The sequence below is a fragment of the Chroicocephalus ridibundus genome, chromosome 2 (assembly GCF_963924245.1).
Source record: "Chroicocephalus ridibundus chromosome 2, bChrRid1.1, whole genome shotgun sequence".
NCBI classification, from domain to species: Eukaryota; Metazoa; Chordata; class Aves; order Charadriiformes; family Laridae; genus Chroicocephalus; species Chroicocephalus ridibundus.
Genome location: NC_086285.1, coordinates 113,184,730 through 113,200,630, shown reverse-complemented (window position 1 = coordinate 113,200,630; position 15,901 = coordinate 113,184,730). Strand labels below are relative to the sequence as shown.

Genomic DNA, 15,901 nt, shown 5'->3' with positions numbered 1-15,901 from the left:
GCTGTTAGAGAGGTGTTTAACGGTGGATTGTGCTCACTGGGATGACAGACATCTTCTAAAGACAGTGAGGGGCAGGGGGGAAGATGCTAAACATTTGGGCATGTTGTGTTTCTAGTCTCAGAACATAAAGGTGTGCCTGCGTAGCAAAAAAATTTTTGTGGAGCCAGTGCTGTTTGTACTTTTCCAGTAAAAGAAAACAAACAGTCCTAAATCTGTAACTGCCCTGTTGTTGTTGGTATATGTTGCTCTACCCTTGGGAGTGGCAAAATATTTTTCCATTGCTACTTTGATAGTCCAAATACAGATGATACAGACAGCTGTGCTCTAATTTTTGGAGGCACTTCAGAAGAGCCAAGGGATTATTTTTTTAAAACCTAAACATGTTTGACTCTTGCAAGCAGAGGTGCTCCAGCAATAGTAGACTCTTATAGAGGTTAAAGCCACTGCTGTGCTTTCACTCAAAATTAGTAAACGCTTTGCTGTTATTACTGCTTTTCAGAACTGCAGTACAATTCTGCACTGGTATGAGGGCTGGTTTGAGGAATATTAATAATAAGAATCTAGTAAGTATCGTAATGATAAAGATTGCGCTCTGCTTCTTAGTGTTTGAGAGGCATTGCTTTAAATCAGTATGTAGTACAGTCTGGTTTATAGAACCATGTTTTGGAAAGGCTTAGGAGGAAAGTCCACAGCAAACAAAACTTGAACTCTGGGTCAAATGGAGAGACAGCCCTTTAGAGCTGTAATCGGAGGTACTGAAGAGTGCAGCTTTGATAATGAAATGAGTGGTACATAGAAAGTGGGAGCTCATGCGGTGGCTGATTTTCCTTGATTGCCTTAATCACCTCAGTTTAGTTTAAAATTTTGAAGTGATAAATTCGAGACACCTGTCCCGCATCTCAAGTGGGAACTGGGGAGCGGTGGGTGTCAAGAGAAGAAAAAGGGATGTATGGTAGGAAGAGAGTTGTGGCACTTAACGGCAAGGTTTAGTGGTGGACTTGACAGTGTTAGATTAATGGTTGGACTTGTTGATCTTAAGGGTCTTTTCCAACCAACCTAAATGATTCTATGAGGAGAGCGAGACGAACTGCTTCAGAAGTGGCTTTGTTGGTGGCTGTGTCTTCCCAGGACAGCTGGGCTATTAGGACGTGCTGCCTTCTCCTCAGACATACACTGGAAAGCACTGTGGCTTTCTCCAGGAACAGGGCTTTCTCTCCAGCCTCAGGGTGTAAAGCCTCAAACATGGTGACCGGTCTTGTAAACAGGAGAGTGCCAGGAGAAGGATTTTCATTGTATTCATGTCTAAGATTGTCTAACCTCAGACTTCCAATGCAGCCTTTCAACTTCATGGCACAGCTTTCAGACTTTCTTGCATAATACCTTGAAAGACTTTAGCCCTTGGGCCTCTTATTTCATGTCCCAGCTTCAAGAAAATCAGAACAGATTGCTTTCCTGATTAGGTGAAATTATCTCTTCATCCTGCCTCCACAGGAACCAGATTACAATGGCAAAGGAAGGTCAGCATATTTGTGGAAAAACTTAACTTTTTAAAGAGAAAAGGTTTATGTGATTGCAGTATCTTTGTGCTGCTTCTCCCTGGGCAAATCTGAAATCTAATTCAAGCCACATTTGATAGAGAAGTTGATGTTTCGCAGATACCAGCTCCTTCCAATTACAGGAAAATTAGAGCCGAGATGAAAGACATTTAAATCGGTGCTCCCGTCTTGTCTAGGGCGAGCCTGCACAGTGAGCTGGAAAGATACCTGTCCTGCTTGCTGCTGCTTGACCAGTTAGTGCTGGCATTGCTTGCCAAGCTGCCAGCATGGGCATGGATCAGACACCCCGGCAGCTGCTGGCGGTAGCCCAGCACTGGTTGGCAACGTAGGTGAGGGATGAGCGTGTCACAAGGGAGCAGGTTAGCAGGCATGGTGTAGGGGGGGAACTCAAGCTGTCACTGGAGTAGGTGGAACAGCAGCTTGATTCACCTGGGGACAGGAAGGGATGCAAGAGAATGCTAAATAATGGGGTGAGAAATGCTAAAGGTTGGAAGAAAGTATAACCCTGCAAGTATGCATGCTCACTTCTCCAGCCTGCTCCGCTCGGGCGCTCTGGAAATACTAATTTTTTAATGATCGCAAATGGGTGGGAAGAGTCCAATCTTCAGGGGAGCTGTTAACTGACCTCAAAGCTTCTCTTAGACCAGTAATTTAAAAAATAAGCCAACTGTTTTTATGGGTCCACTTGCAGAGCTATGAGAAGTTGCCTGTGTGGAACTAGAGGCATAGAAACGAAGCAGGTAATGAAAAGTAAGTATTTTCAGGAATGTAACCAGCAGTGCATGGACAGGGGCCTTCTGATCTCCTTGGCTACCGCTCTAAGTGCAGTGGGAAAGGAGCGACGCCTGACCCGAGTCCTCCGGCATGCAGCGCAGCTCGTTAGGTGAGCCACGCAAACATTAATTGCCCTGTGGGCAGGCGTAATAATGGGGTTATGCAAAACTGTTGTGTACATTAATATTTACGTCTGATCTGTGAACAGAAATCTTTCTGGGGTGCCCGTATGCAGACTGGTGGTTACAGCGGACTGCATTCCTGTAGGACTTTACGTTGCATCATACATACGTTTGCAGCTGCTTCAGTTACCTCTACCAATCCATTTTCCTCATTTAACTGTTCCTAATTTTTGAGCTACTTTAAAATTGCTGATTTTCAGAGCTCCTGGGTGCAGAAACACTTCCTTCATTCTTGCCAAATGGGAGCCGGCTCATCCAAAAGCCCCTCTCAAAACACACTCTCGGCCTCTGCGAGTATTAATTTGAGACCATCAAAGAGAAACAGGAGGCTTAAGCAGGAGGATGCTGACACAAGGTGAATTTCCAACATCCAGAAGCATTTGCTACTGCTTTTGTGAAGTGCAAAGATCTCAGCTGTCAATGCAAAAGTGTTTTTAGCTTTAAAAAAATTAAGCTATTTTGATAGGAAATCCTTCCCAGTCTCACGCCTGATGACCACCGAGTCCTGTACGCTCCCTTTTGTGTAGCTATACATCGATAATTATCTCCTAGTCCTGGTTGGAATTGTGGAAGCTAAAGCACTTGCTCTTACAATAGGGTGAACCAATAATAGTCTTAAGATTTAAAATTAGACTGTCTGTCAAAATATAGCAGTATTCTTTAGCATATATGAGTATATTTGAGAGTTTATGTAGTTCTTAGAACAGTTTTAGTGAATGTGTGATACCACTCATTAAAAATTTCAGAAATTCCATCAGTAAGTATTTACATATGAGCTATATATATATATATATATATATAATTGTTTTCCAGTTGCCATTTATATGTACGCTTCTGGACAGATGGGAATATGTTGAAGCAATGCAAATTAGTTTAGTAATAGTATTTTCATTCTAGTATTAATTTAAAACCAAACCTGCAGAAATGGTTGGTGCAGCTTAGATCACGCGTTCATTTCCCCAGTATGCCATTAAGGAGTGCAGTGAAGAGATTCTTTCAGTGCATATTGTATAGGTTCACAAAATTTTGCCCTAACGGTATGGCACTGGGCACGCAGAAGGGGCTGCAGTAAAGGCTGCAGGGGCAAAGCTTCGTTTTGGCATTTCTTAACTCTTGAATGCGTAACTTCAGATTTCTTCTGAGCGTAGTTGTTGTGATTTCTTTTATCGCTCCCACTCTCACGGAGGGCATGCCTCTCTGGTAAGGAGAGAGCATCAGGAGGAATGAAACTGGAGTGTCAGTCTGATCCTCAGGGAAGACTTGTAAAATATCTTTAGAAGATGTATGTTTTTATTTTCAGTATGCTAAAACCACGGGCTCAATAGAGAAACTGGTTTAAAGGCCAGTATGCATTTCTTGTTCATTTGCCCAGTTACCCGGGCTCTGATGACCCTTTCTCTCAGGAGAGAGATGATGGTGTCACCCTCTTACCTTGCTGGCACTCGCACTGCTCCATAGCTGCTACCCTGCCCTCTCAGGTGCTCTAAATTAATTGCTATAATCAGACCGCGGGAAAGCACGCCCAGCCTCTCTTCAACTCCAGCTTTTCTGCTGCTTATTGTTCTCGATCAAAGGGACCACAAACCTTAAAGCTTGCCCGGTTTTGGTCTCCCGGCTCCCCTAACCTTATGAGCGCTTGAGCGTTGGTTGTTTTGTTGTTTTTGAGTTTTGTTTGTTTGTTTGTTTTTTGGTTTGGTTTGGGTTTTTTTTTTGGGGTGGGGGTGGGGATTGGGGGGGAAAACCGGGGAGAGAATTCACGCTCGGCAGATTTCAGCCGCCAGATGGCAATGTCCCCTCGGCCCGCCCCGACCCAGCCGCCCGCGCCCGCCCCGCGTCCCTCCATCGCCCGCAGTCACAGGCTCCCGCTGGAACATGTGGCAGATTTATAGCTCTCTCTCTCTTTTTTTTTTTTTCTTTCCCTTTTTTGGTGGCAGGATATTTGGGGGGTTTTGTGCGTCTCTTGTTTATACCCACGAAACCATTAACTTTGTTTGCTGGAAGATACGGTTGTTTCCAGCAATGCCTTCTAGGGCGGTTAGTAAAGCTGATGTCTCTATGTTGTTTTAATCGTCTTTGGGGGTCTTCGAGCTACTGTCTGGTGCTAAGAGAAAAGTGAGCCAGTAGTTGGGCATTTATTTAAAGAAATTCATAATGCATGTGTCTGTCTAGCAAGCATTCGTCCTCTGGATGAAGGTACGTAAGTCTGACCCTGGGCTTTTTCTGTGAGTAGAGTTGGAGAATTCAGCAGAGCTCATGTGGGAGATCTAATTTCTAGCAACTCCAGGTGTAAACTTTTTTCACCGACTTTTTAAATTTCTTTATTTGAAGACAGCAACTGTCCTGCGCAGCTTGCTCTCTCACTTTCCAACAGACTGTCTTGGAAATGGCAGCAGAGAAGGACCAGTGTGCTTCCCATGGGACAGGGATGTTGGGAGTCGTGTCCGCCTGCTCTGAGGAGGCAATCACGGGCAGGTCCCATTACTGAAAGACACATAGGAATTAATTACTGTCTTTGGGGCTTGGTAGCGCCATAGCTAGAATCCATCTGATGGACTGGTTCTATACCCTGGAAGAAGAAGGGGTAGGCAGAAAGTGTTTGAAAAATAATTGCGCAGGCCAACAACGCTGTTTCCTTAGCTGTTGAAGGTACTCGTGGTTTGAGTCCTCCCGGCCATGTTTGTCTCTGCCTTATTCAGCAGTGGAGTGGAATTCTTGTTTCTTCGTTCCCTAATTATTATTTATTGCTGGCAGCAAATATTAATTGAAAAAATAAACAGTGATTGCACTAAAAAGGAGGAAACTAGAAGGAAAAAATTCTTGGCAAATACTTACAGTAAGAGGGAAAATCATGGAAAATCAGTGAAACTATAAAATTCAGAATGAGTGATGCTATTTTTTTGTTACCTATCCTTCCCTTTTGTGTTAGGAGTTGGATAAGTTCTGCCACATGGAATCTATTTATGCTTGAATTCATCCATACATCCAACTTTGTGTGGAAGGGAGGCCACTTCTTCACAGGCTGTGGCCACGGCATTCAGAGTGCCTTGTAATTTAAGGCATGCTTCCCGAAAATCAGGCTCATCTTTCATGGATCTCCTGAGTCACTTCTGAAAAAAAACTCAGCAATTAGTCGGCTCCAAAGCTTCTGATGGTGGTGGTGTAAGTCTTGTTGACTGCATTTCAGCTCGTCTTTGTGCAAGCGAGGCAGGAGTGAAAACACACAGCACTGAGGAAAGATGCTTTTGTTATCCTGTGGCTTGCTTTCCCTTCTCAGTTCCTATCAATCAAGCTTTTCTTCCTCTTTAAGAGAAGTGCCCTTTCTAATCCCTCCCTGCTCCACCTCCAGGTTGTAGCCCTTAGAGCAAGTGAGATGTAACAGCAGAGCAGTAACGCTGTTCTGTTTGCTTACAGCTCACTAATAAAAAAAATAGTTGGTTTCTGTTGAAACCACACCCTTCGTCCTGTCCCAGCTGCTCTGACCACACGCTCCTTGCAAGCCAGCACCGTCACTACTTGCTGGCCACTTCCAGCCCACCTTCTCTTCAGAGAACCTGAAAGATGTGCTGTGAAACCCAGATCATCCCAGCTGTGGGATGACTAGAATCCATCAGAGCTGTTTCTAGCGACATCTTCTCAAGGAAAAATGTTTTCTTGTGTATATAGTAAGAAATGAGCTTTTCTGTGCACAAGTTGTTCAACACGGGGATTTTCAGTTATCGCTTTCTGAGACATCTATGATTTTTTTACAGATGGAAAGTCAACAGAACAGAAAGCTAACATGTATAGGATGCAAAGAAATCCTCAATTTTTCAGTTAGGCTTTTTTATTTCAACCAATAGTTTCACAAGTGCTTAAACTTCCCTGGCAGTTTAATCTGGAACATAGTTGAGAAGAAAAATATCTTCTATAACTTTACAAAAATAAAAAGATTTTTTTTTTTTTTAATCCTGCACTTTAAGCAAGCACACTCCAACTCAAGCAAGACAGACATTATACCTTAAAACACGGACTTCTCTTCATAAAAATGACATTCTACCCCAGGGCAGCAGGCACAATAAGTAAACGGTATAGAAACAGAGCAAGAACACTTGTTTTGATTTTTCTGATCCCTTTTGTCCTTTTTCTTAACTAGAACCTGTTAAAACAATTTGCACAATAACTTCTTCGGGTTACCATTTCTTCTATCAGGTGGCTCCTTGAGTAGGATCTGACAGTGATGCCAAGGGAAAAATTTTCACCTGTCCTGGCAACACTGGCAGTTACTGAAGATACCAACATTAATTGCTTCCCTTCTCAAAATTTCGGCGCTTCTGGATGGGATAAATTACTCGGTTTGTAGGTCTTCCACTGCTAAACCACTTGCGGCTTAACTTTTTCAGCGGCCAGGGCTGCCAGCACATGAGGTCAGGTTGGAGAAATAAAATGAATGGAATATATTGCATCACAAAAGTATATGGTGCTGTGCAGCAGTTAATTTAGTGCGTGATGAAACCAAAACATCACGGAAGCTTAGTTCTGTGCCTGTAACCTAGGAGAAGTCTTGCAGAGAACACGGATAGGGAACTAAACTATGCACTCTGAAGACTTATATCTTTGTCCAACTGAGCTTCTAGTGGCTAATAGAAAAATAAAGAAAAAATATATAGGCAGAAGGAGGGAAGCTGGTGCAGTGTATGCTAAGAACCCAAATTATAAAATTATGTTGCTGGTCCACACTACAAATAAACTAGAGGACCCCCAAATCAGATTGACGGACACGCATCATGAAGGCATTTTTCAAGTGCTTCCTTTCAGACTATCTCTAGATGACAGAAAAAAAAATGCAGTTCTTGTACAATTTTTATATTGCGCCGTGTTTGCGTTTACTGTAACAGTAGACCTTGGAAAACCTAGATCTTTGCAAGCCTGTGATTCAGAACACAGTTGAGACATCAATGTGCTTTTTAGAGCGAAGAACTAGGCAGTCCACTTTCTCTTGAAACTGTGGTAATATTTCTGACATTAGGCAATTTACAGAGGAGCCATGAAGCACTAATAAATTGTAGGTCATTGCCCTGATGAGTGTAGAACACCACACTGCGGAGCAGTTCCTTTGCTGTCTGCTTCTGTCCTGCATCACGAGTGTGTGCAGATTTCAGCTGGGACCGAAGCTGTGTGGCGCGTACATATGGAAGGAACGGGGTCTGACAGCTCCTACCCATTGATGCTTTTCCAGAGACAGGACCACCACCCAATGTGCGAATAGTTGCTTGTCTTGTGTGATCTAGGGAACATCCCACCATTCCCATCCTCATAAATAAAAATGTGCATTCACTCATGCTGCTATGGCTCAAAACAGAAGTCAGAACTGAAGCTAGTATTTAAGGGACTCGTTTGATTGCAAGAGCTCAGGAACTCAGTCGTAGATACGCTGGCGTCAATCTGTTGAATACAACGCTCAAGTCTAGCTAGAGAAAACCACCTGTCCTGGTTCCTAGCTTCTCTTTCAGAGGCATCGTGTCTCCTTCTTGACCCTCTAGTTAAAACTCTGCTCCTGATGCCTCCCTACCAGCAACGGGCGCCAAACTGACTCTTCTAGTAGGTTTGATTCTGTGGAGCAGAAAATCATTAAGAAATGCTGATCAGAGCAGCTGTTCATAGGGTTTGATTCATCGTGGTGAGTTGGCTTTCAGCTCCTTCCAGCAGGCTGAAGGAGGATCTGCTATCAGATGGATGGATGAACACTTTCTCAGGTGATTACTGAGCCAGCCTGAGCTCTGTTCCTGACTGTTAGTGAGTTTTCCCTCCGTCTGAGGAAAAAAACATGAAAGATGCGACCTGACCTGGCAGTGAGAGTCTGTGATTGTTCTTTCTCCACTTCCTTTTGCTGTCTCAAAACCGGGTGAAGCAGTTTTGTTCCCACTCTGAGGAAGTTTGCATCCAAGGCTGATACCAGCTTGGAAAATCTGTCAAGCATGGACTTTGAGAAGGTAGGGAACCAGAGCATAGCCATTTGCTACTTGAACGGCTTTTTCCTGCTATTTTTGCTAGCGAGGTCCATGCTATCATTGTATTTTCAAATAATGCTTTTGCTATAGCACAGAGCATAGAGACTCACCTATGTAAAGCTGAAAGACCTTCATTCAAGACAAGCTTTTCCTCTGAAAAGAACACATTACAGGCTTGCTTTCTCTACTACTGGACTGGGCAGCTAGAGGCTGCTGATACTGATGAAGAAACGCTATGACCTTACTCCTTCTTTTTCTTGCATGGGTTCCTGCTCCTCCCGTAAGCCTAAACACGTGTGTATCGGTAAAGGCCACAGCCCAAATGCTGCACGGTTAAGCTGCGCCCTCAGCTCGCTCCCCATTAAAGCTGGGGAGCATGGTTCTCCATGAACGTGTACCTACCTCCTTGCTGGCCTTAAATATCTCCCCTGCTGCCCCTCCAGAGTCTGCACTGATTCACATCAGTGAGCACACAAGGATTTATTTGCCACTGGGGAAAACTGAGGGTTTCCAGGGCAGGCTCTTGTTCCTACGTGAGGTCGCATCACTAAAAATACGCTGGTAAAATAGTGTTACAGAACACGTTGGAGCCCACTTGCTTCTTTACTTTGCCCACCTGGCTGGCACAAAATCCAAGGCACAAATACTGCACGTGGAGTATGTAAGGCCTCGGGAATATGAAAACAAAGGAAGAATGCTCTCTGAGGGCTGTGTCTATCCACCTTCCCCGCAGTCTCTCCCCAAACCAATCCCGATTTGGTACGCGTTGGGACGGTCCAGCAGAAGGAAAAGGGAGGAGGACGTGGCTGCATTTGTGCAACTCTTGCTCCTCCCTCTGGTAAGACTAGGCCAGTCTCCCTCCATCCCATGGATGCCGGTCTGTTTCCAGCTGCTTTCTGCCTCTCTGAACTACAAGTGATCCTGGAGGCCACGGTGCGCTCGCTGCTGCAACCTTTCACTTGTTCCGACGTGAGGTCACATCACTAAAAATACGCTGCTAAACAGTGTTACAGAACACGTTGGAGCCCGCTTGCTGCTTTACTTTGCCCACCTGGCTGGCACAAAATCCGAGGCACAAATACCGCAGGGGGTGTAGGCAAGGCCTCAGGAATATGAAAACAGAAGAAGTCCCTGCAGCCTTGTGTCGGCGACTTACCTGCTCTGTGTGCAGCCGACAGAAAAACGCTGCTTCTGTCTGGCTTTAAGGGGGCTTGGTTGTTAACTACTCGCTAGGTACAAAGGGAGGCCTCGAAGCAATTCCAGAGCTAAGGAAATTGAATGAGAAAATATTAAATCACTGGTTATTTTTACAACTTAATGATTGTAAAAATAGCTTAAATTACTTGGAATATTTTTTAATTAGAAGTATCAACCCTTTAGCGCTATCTGACCGGAGGGCTGTTGATTTGCTGTTTCTTTTTGTGTTACGAGCTGTGAGATAATGACAAGATAAATCTTTGTGGGTTTCCTCCTTATGTACATATCTACATCAGAGCTGTGAAGTCAGAGGGGGAAGCTGCTATCACAGTACTGGCACGACACCGAGCCCTTCCCCAGAGCTAAATCCTGATGAGAAACCGGGCGCTGGGGAGAAGAGTACCACAACGGTAAGATGGCAGAGACGACCGAAGCAGGATCATAACGTTCCCCCCAGCAGTTAAAAAATAATAATAAAAGGAGACCCCCTTCCCTCCCCCCAAAAGTCTGCAGTCCTAAAGTGCAATTACTTTTGTGCAGTCATGTCAGGCCAGGGATCAGACTGGACGAAGTTCAAAGCACAAACATCAAACGAGTGCCGTTTGGGATTCAAGGAGGAGGGGGGAAGTAAGGAAAAGAACAACAGTTCTCAGGCATTCAAGTGCATCAAGAAAATAAATGTCCCTTTCTTTCGGAAGAAAAACAACCCCCAGTCTGGTGGAATCCTGGCTTTGTAGTCATGAAAAATAAAGTTTTTTTTCACTTCTAGCTGAGAATGTCCCAATATGACACAGTACAAATAAACAACACCAAAGCAAGAGCTGGGGCGCTGGGATATTTTTCCGGTGCCCTGCTGCTATACAGCCTTATTTTATTCTCCTCTGGTGACTCTTCGGATCTGGGTACGGATGAAGCGCACTGAATTAAAGGCATCTGGTAGGAAGTGGCTCTCTTCTCCGGTCGGTCGGGGCTGGACCCGTCGCTCGGTCTCTGGCCGTTGTACAGCAAGTACCTGCCCCGGGCGTCCTGCTCCATTTTGAAGATTTCGTACTCGGTGTGAGGTAGGCGGATGCCGAGGGCGATGCAGCCGTTCGTGTGGGTGACGTCTTGCTGAACCCCGACTTGCCAGGACCCCTGGGCTCCGCACTCGTTGCCGTTGAAGACGTTGAGCAGAGAGGCTGTGGATATATCCATGGGAGTGACCTTCATGTGGTTCACTGCGAGAGAGGAAGAGAGGAGCTATTAGCAGAGGGACAAAACCACAAGCAAAAGGTGACGTGCGGATTGGGGTGTACCTGTCAAATCAGAATTGTCTCTCCTTGTTCATTCTTAAATCAATTTTTTATATTTGCAGGTGTGGCCAGCAAATCTATTTGCATCGTTTTGTGTCTTTTACGTAATTACTTCTTGCACAGAACACACACACGCACAAACTCAGTTGAAGAAAACCTCATGGCCACGTATCTCAGTCAGAGATTAAGCAGAGCTTTTCATAAATTCCAGACAATCCTTTACAGATAAAGCCAAGTTGGTTACGCTAGGAGAGAGATAAAAGAGGAAACAATAAAACTTCACTCAGGTTTTACTACTGTCCACATTAATCCATAAGTAGGACTGTTTATAATGTATTTTTCATCATTTTTTTAAGACGTCACCCTGTAAAGCTAATGAAATAATTAGTTCCAACTGGAAAATTTGGAAAGGGCCACAGTTGCACTATCTACCTATGTTTCCTGTCCTTTTTTGCATGAATATTATAAAGTATTGCTGAACTACAGAAAGATGCTTTTTCTCTTATCTGAACAGTGGCTGCAGCTTGCAGTATCAAACATAGAAGTGCTGCAGCTTCTTCAGTTCCAAGTTGCCTGTATTTCAAAGGAGCTCAAGGGCCATAAAGTTTTGTTTTTCAGCTGAGTTTCAGAAGTTGTGAAAAGCCAAATTGAATGAGCCTATGGAAGCTGAATAGAGATTTTCCCAGGTGTGTGCTTGACACTGTATATCAAGAAAAGGGGGTCTGAATAACTCAGTGCTGACCAAAACAGAGGCAAATAACCAGCTCTCGTGCCTCGCGACACACCAAAATCCCGAATACTCTCACAGGTCATTAACAGCGTGTACGTCTTTTTATAGTAAAAATTGGTGGGAATTTTATTCTCAGGTTTTATAAACAGATATTTGATTCAGTGGCTCTACAGTTCACATTATTTAATCTAGCTGGTGTAAAAGGTAATCTGTGGAAAGTGAACCTAAAAGTTTTACCAAAACCAAAGGAGTGACCTTGATCTGTGAGGTAAGTTATAGAATCATAGAATGTGTTGGGTTGGAAGGGACCTTTAAAGGTCATCTAGTCCAACCCCCCTGCAATGAGCAGGGACATCTTCAACTAGATCGGGTTGCTCAGAGCCCCATCCAGCCTGACCTTGAATGTTTCCAGTGAAGTTGGCATACCGTAAACCAGAAATTAAGCAAAAACTGGATTTCACCCCGGGAGCTGAGCTGGGACATGCTGCATGCAGCTGTAAAGAGCCAAAGCTCTGATGGGCAAGGGTATCTCCTGCCTCCTGTGAAAATACCAGATTACTAAATTATTCCTGATAGTTAGATGCTTTCCTAAATTGGAGCCATACAAGAAGCTATACGCTTCTCACATGGAAGCTGAAATAAGAAGAGCCCACAGAGTGCTTGGGGCTTCCAGAGGCTCCGCTGGGGCTGGCGCCGTGGTGGGACGTCATGTTTTGGAGATGTCTGTTTGTGCGAGTGGTTAAAGCCGCTGTGCTCTGTCTAAGCGGGGTGCTATGGGGCTGTTTGCGCAGGAAGGCTTCTCAGCCGCAGGGACCCGGGTGGCGTCACCACTGAGCGCTGCTTCCCAAAGTACTCGAGGGGTTTCGGTTAGCTACATCTAGTCTTCGCTGTGGTGGGATTAATCAGAGCTGTCTTTAGGGACATCCTTACGTGCTCTAGGGCCCCTTGGAAGCTGATGAAAGGACACATGCTGCTGCTACATCTGTCTTCAACAGAAGATGATTTATACCACTCCCGACCTGAAAAGCCTTCTGAAGGTGCTTTTTTCTCTCTGCCGAAGGAGCCCTAGGACACAGATCTAATCTCAGACACTTTGCTTAGATACTTGAAGTCTGGCCATGGGACTCCAAGACGGAGTGATGTGAAATCTTACTTTCTTGTGCTGTACTTAAAAGATCCCTGCCTCAAATGCGCGTTGCTTCAGTGGTGTGAAATGCTGTGCAGCTGTATGGTTTGGCTGTGCATCCACACAACGCCTGCAAATCTTCCCAAGAAATGACTAACCCCCGAAAACGGCAGAATGAAATCATCAGCAGCCAAGTCGTTATGAGCAAACCCTGCTCTGCTCCGTAACTACGTGGCCACCTCTGCCCCCAGTGTAGCGAGCCACTCTACCTTTGAACACAAACTCCGTGCCGCCCATCACTTTGGAGGAGTGCACGCCCCGGCTGTAGCGTCCCTTGGCATAGATGGTGAAGGTGGGGTGCTTGCAGATGGGGTCGGAGTAGTGGTAGTAGTGACCTTCCCAGGTGTTGTTGTTGTCATGGAAGATGAAGTGGCGAGTGAGGAAGAGGACCTCAGGCCGCACCTCGCAGCGCTGGCTCACCCACTCTCCGTGTAGCCCTATAGTCAGGTCCGCCTTGGGGGGTAAGATGGGAGGATGGTGCTCATCCGACCGGTAGATGATTCTGCACGCGATGCACGTGCGGTCGTGGTTCTGTAACGAAGCAGAGAGAAACCCTCGTTAGGCATTATCTGTGATAAAAGGGCAATGCAATGAATCAGGCCATCCGTTTCACGTTGAAGTGACACCACCTCAACGTTTTAAGGAATACGTTGTTATTTCTTATCTTTCTAACGTTCTCCTGCAGATTCTCACCCTTCAAAGCACCTGAAACATGGCACCGTTTGGTTTTGTATGTATAAGACTGCACAGCAGGAGCGGAGTTAGAGTAATTCCCTCATCTGCAGTTCTCTGAAATTAACATTTTAGTTCAGCTTTTTATTGGATCTAGAAAAGGCTGACTTTATGCTTCAAATCATACAAGAAGCTGGCAGACGGTAATTTACTATGGTAAAAAAACATACTAGGGACTTGGCAACTCGTGTGCTAGAAATGGACACATTTGCCGAGCTCTTATTTTGCATCTGTCTTCCTTTTAGTTGTTAACTTTGGGTACCATAGATGGGCACCGGCGTCCTAAGCACGTTTTTCAGTTGGGTAGCAGCCTGGGAGAACAGTAACCAGCGATTTTACGCTTTTTCATCTTTTCCAAGCCCTAATGCAAGGTTGTGAAGTGTACGACGTGGCCGGCTGCCGCTGGCTAGGGTGAAAGCTTTATGTCCCTCTCCAGCGGGAATGGGAATGGTGTCCGTGGCGCCGGCCGGGCTCCATGGCAGCTCACCGCTGTGAGCCAAGCACCAGCCTCAAGCAGCCGGGTACCCCCAGGCCCGTCTGTCAGCCCCGGGGGTGTCCTGCACAGCTCCAAGTCCATGGCAGGAGGGGAGGGAATTTCACCCTCGGGCTTCCACCCCCTGACATCAGAAACTGAAACTGCAGAGACCTGTAGTATTTGTTCCTAAGGGTAACTGTTTCTGCCTCTGCAAGGATTTCTGTCGTTGGCAAAAGAGCATGGCCTAGCTATTCTCCTTTCAAACCCTATTTTGCATTTTTTCAATGGCAAGAGAGACGGCAGCATTAGCATTTGTCTCTGCTCTGCTAAACCTTGAAGTAAATTTTACGGACCGATAAAAGATTATGGAACTAATTTTTTAGCTCGCTACATGGATGACAAGTAATTAGATCAAGAAGAATAAATGCCGCCCCGCAAGATAAAAGCAGTGTTTTCCGCTTTCCTAGTGCCTGTTTTTGGGTTGGCGATGTGCTATTCGTCTACACCTCGGGCCGTGACGGTAGAGGCTTTCTAGTCGGCTGGTGACGTGGGGAGGGGCAGCGCCGTGTGCTGTAAGCAGGCTTATACTGGGAGTGAAAGGCAAAGACCACGCAGACAGCTTGTGCCTTCATCTTTCAAGGACACTCGATCCTTCCTGGAGAGAGGGGGATGCACTGAGGGGGCGGGGGGGTGTTACTCACATCCACCTTGCTCAGCTGTTTTCCCGAGGTGCAATTCAGGGTGCACCAAGTTAAGAGCACCCACGCAGCCATCGGGGAGAGGGATTTAGACAAATCGTAGATGCTGATATTCATGGCTCATGCTGTAAAGTCCACGTGAGCTGCCACGGAGTCAGCATTTCTCCTTCAGCTCATGGCACGCTTTAGGGGCAACATGTACCCAAGCTTCATTAGTGCCCTGAGTTTCTCCAATAATACAACTGTAGGTAGCTTCAGAGAATCAACACACAACTCTCACAATATATCCCTTTTACACATACTAAACAGGGTTTGTATTTGCCCCTGCCCCTCCCCAGATAAGATGCCAAAATTCGGTGAAGTCCATGAAAAGTCTCCTGTTCTGCATCCCTGGGATGTAGAACAATGGTCTATGTGCAAAATAATTATAAATGATGCTGATCTGAACCAGTGCTGGCCAACAGCCCTGCTTTGAGGAGGAAGGAGGTTGGACTTGGTGACCTCCAGAGGTGTTTCCACCCCAAAGCACATCGTCTTCTGGGAACCACGTGTGAGCATGCTGTTAAAATGGATGCAGTTCTTTCCCACCGTGGAGCTTGTTAACTAATTTTAAGATACGTTTTTCAGCTAAATCCCGCAAGCAGGTGCAAGAGCCATTAGTGTCTTAGTGAAAATACACAGAACATTTAATTGACTAATTTGCCTGTAACTGGTGAAGTTAGCACAGATATGTGCCATAGTAACTGACAGCAGAGGCTGGTGCAAAACATCTGGTTCTCCTGAACACTGAAAGCACATATAAATGCGTAAGGACTGTGAAACTGAGACGTTTTCTGAAATTGAAAGTTTCAGCTTGGATTTTCTGATGGTCAAGAGAGGAACCAAGATCCAGTTACGTTTCCTATTTTGCTCTAGATTTCTTGTGTTCCCTTCCTGTGTGACTTAGGGAAGTCTTATTTTGTATAAACACAGACAATTATAGCTCTTCTGTTTGTGAAAAGATTGGTAGGAGGCTAAAAACATGTGCTGTCAGAAAGCAGACAGAAATTTCAGAGACCTGGATATGATTATTAATAAATTAATAATACAAAT

At 45.2% G+C, this 15,901-nt stretch overlaps 1 protein-coding gene across 1 annotated transcript in view; it reads right to left on the bottom strand.

Annotated features, from left to right (window-relative positions):
- Positions 1-6,342: 6,342 nt before the first annotated feature.
- APCDD1 (APC down-regulated 1) overlaps positions 6,343-15,901 on the bottom strand; it is a 33,768-nt gene continuing 24,209 nt past the window's right edge. The window contains exons 4-5 of the mRNA XM_063326533.1: positions 13,114-13,435; positions 6,343-10,913 (exon numbers count right to left, since the gene is read on the bottom strand). Coding sequence (XP_063182603.1) covers positions 10,462-10,913; positions 13,114-13,435 — 774 coding nt within the window. The 3' untranslated portion in view covers positions 6,343-10,461. The remainder of the gene's footprint in view (positions 10,914-13,113; positions 13,436-15,901) is intronic.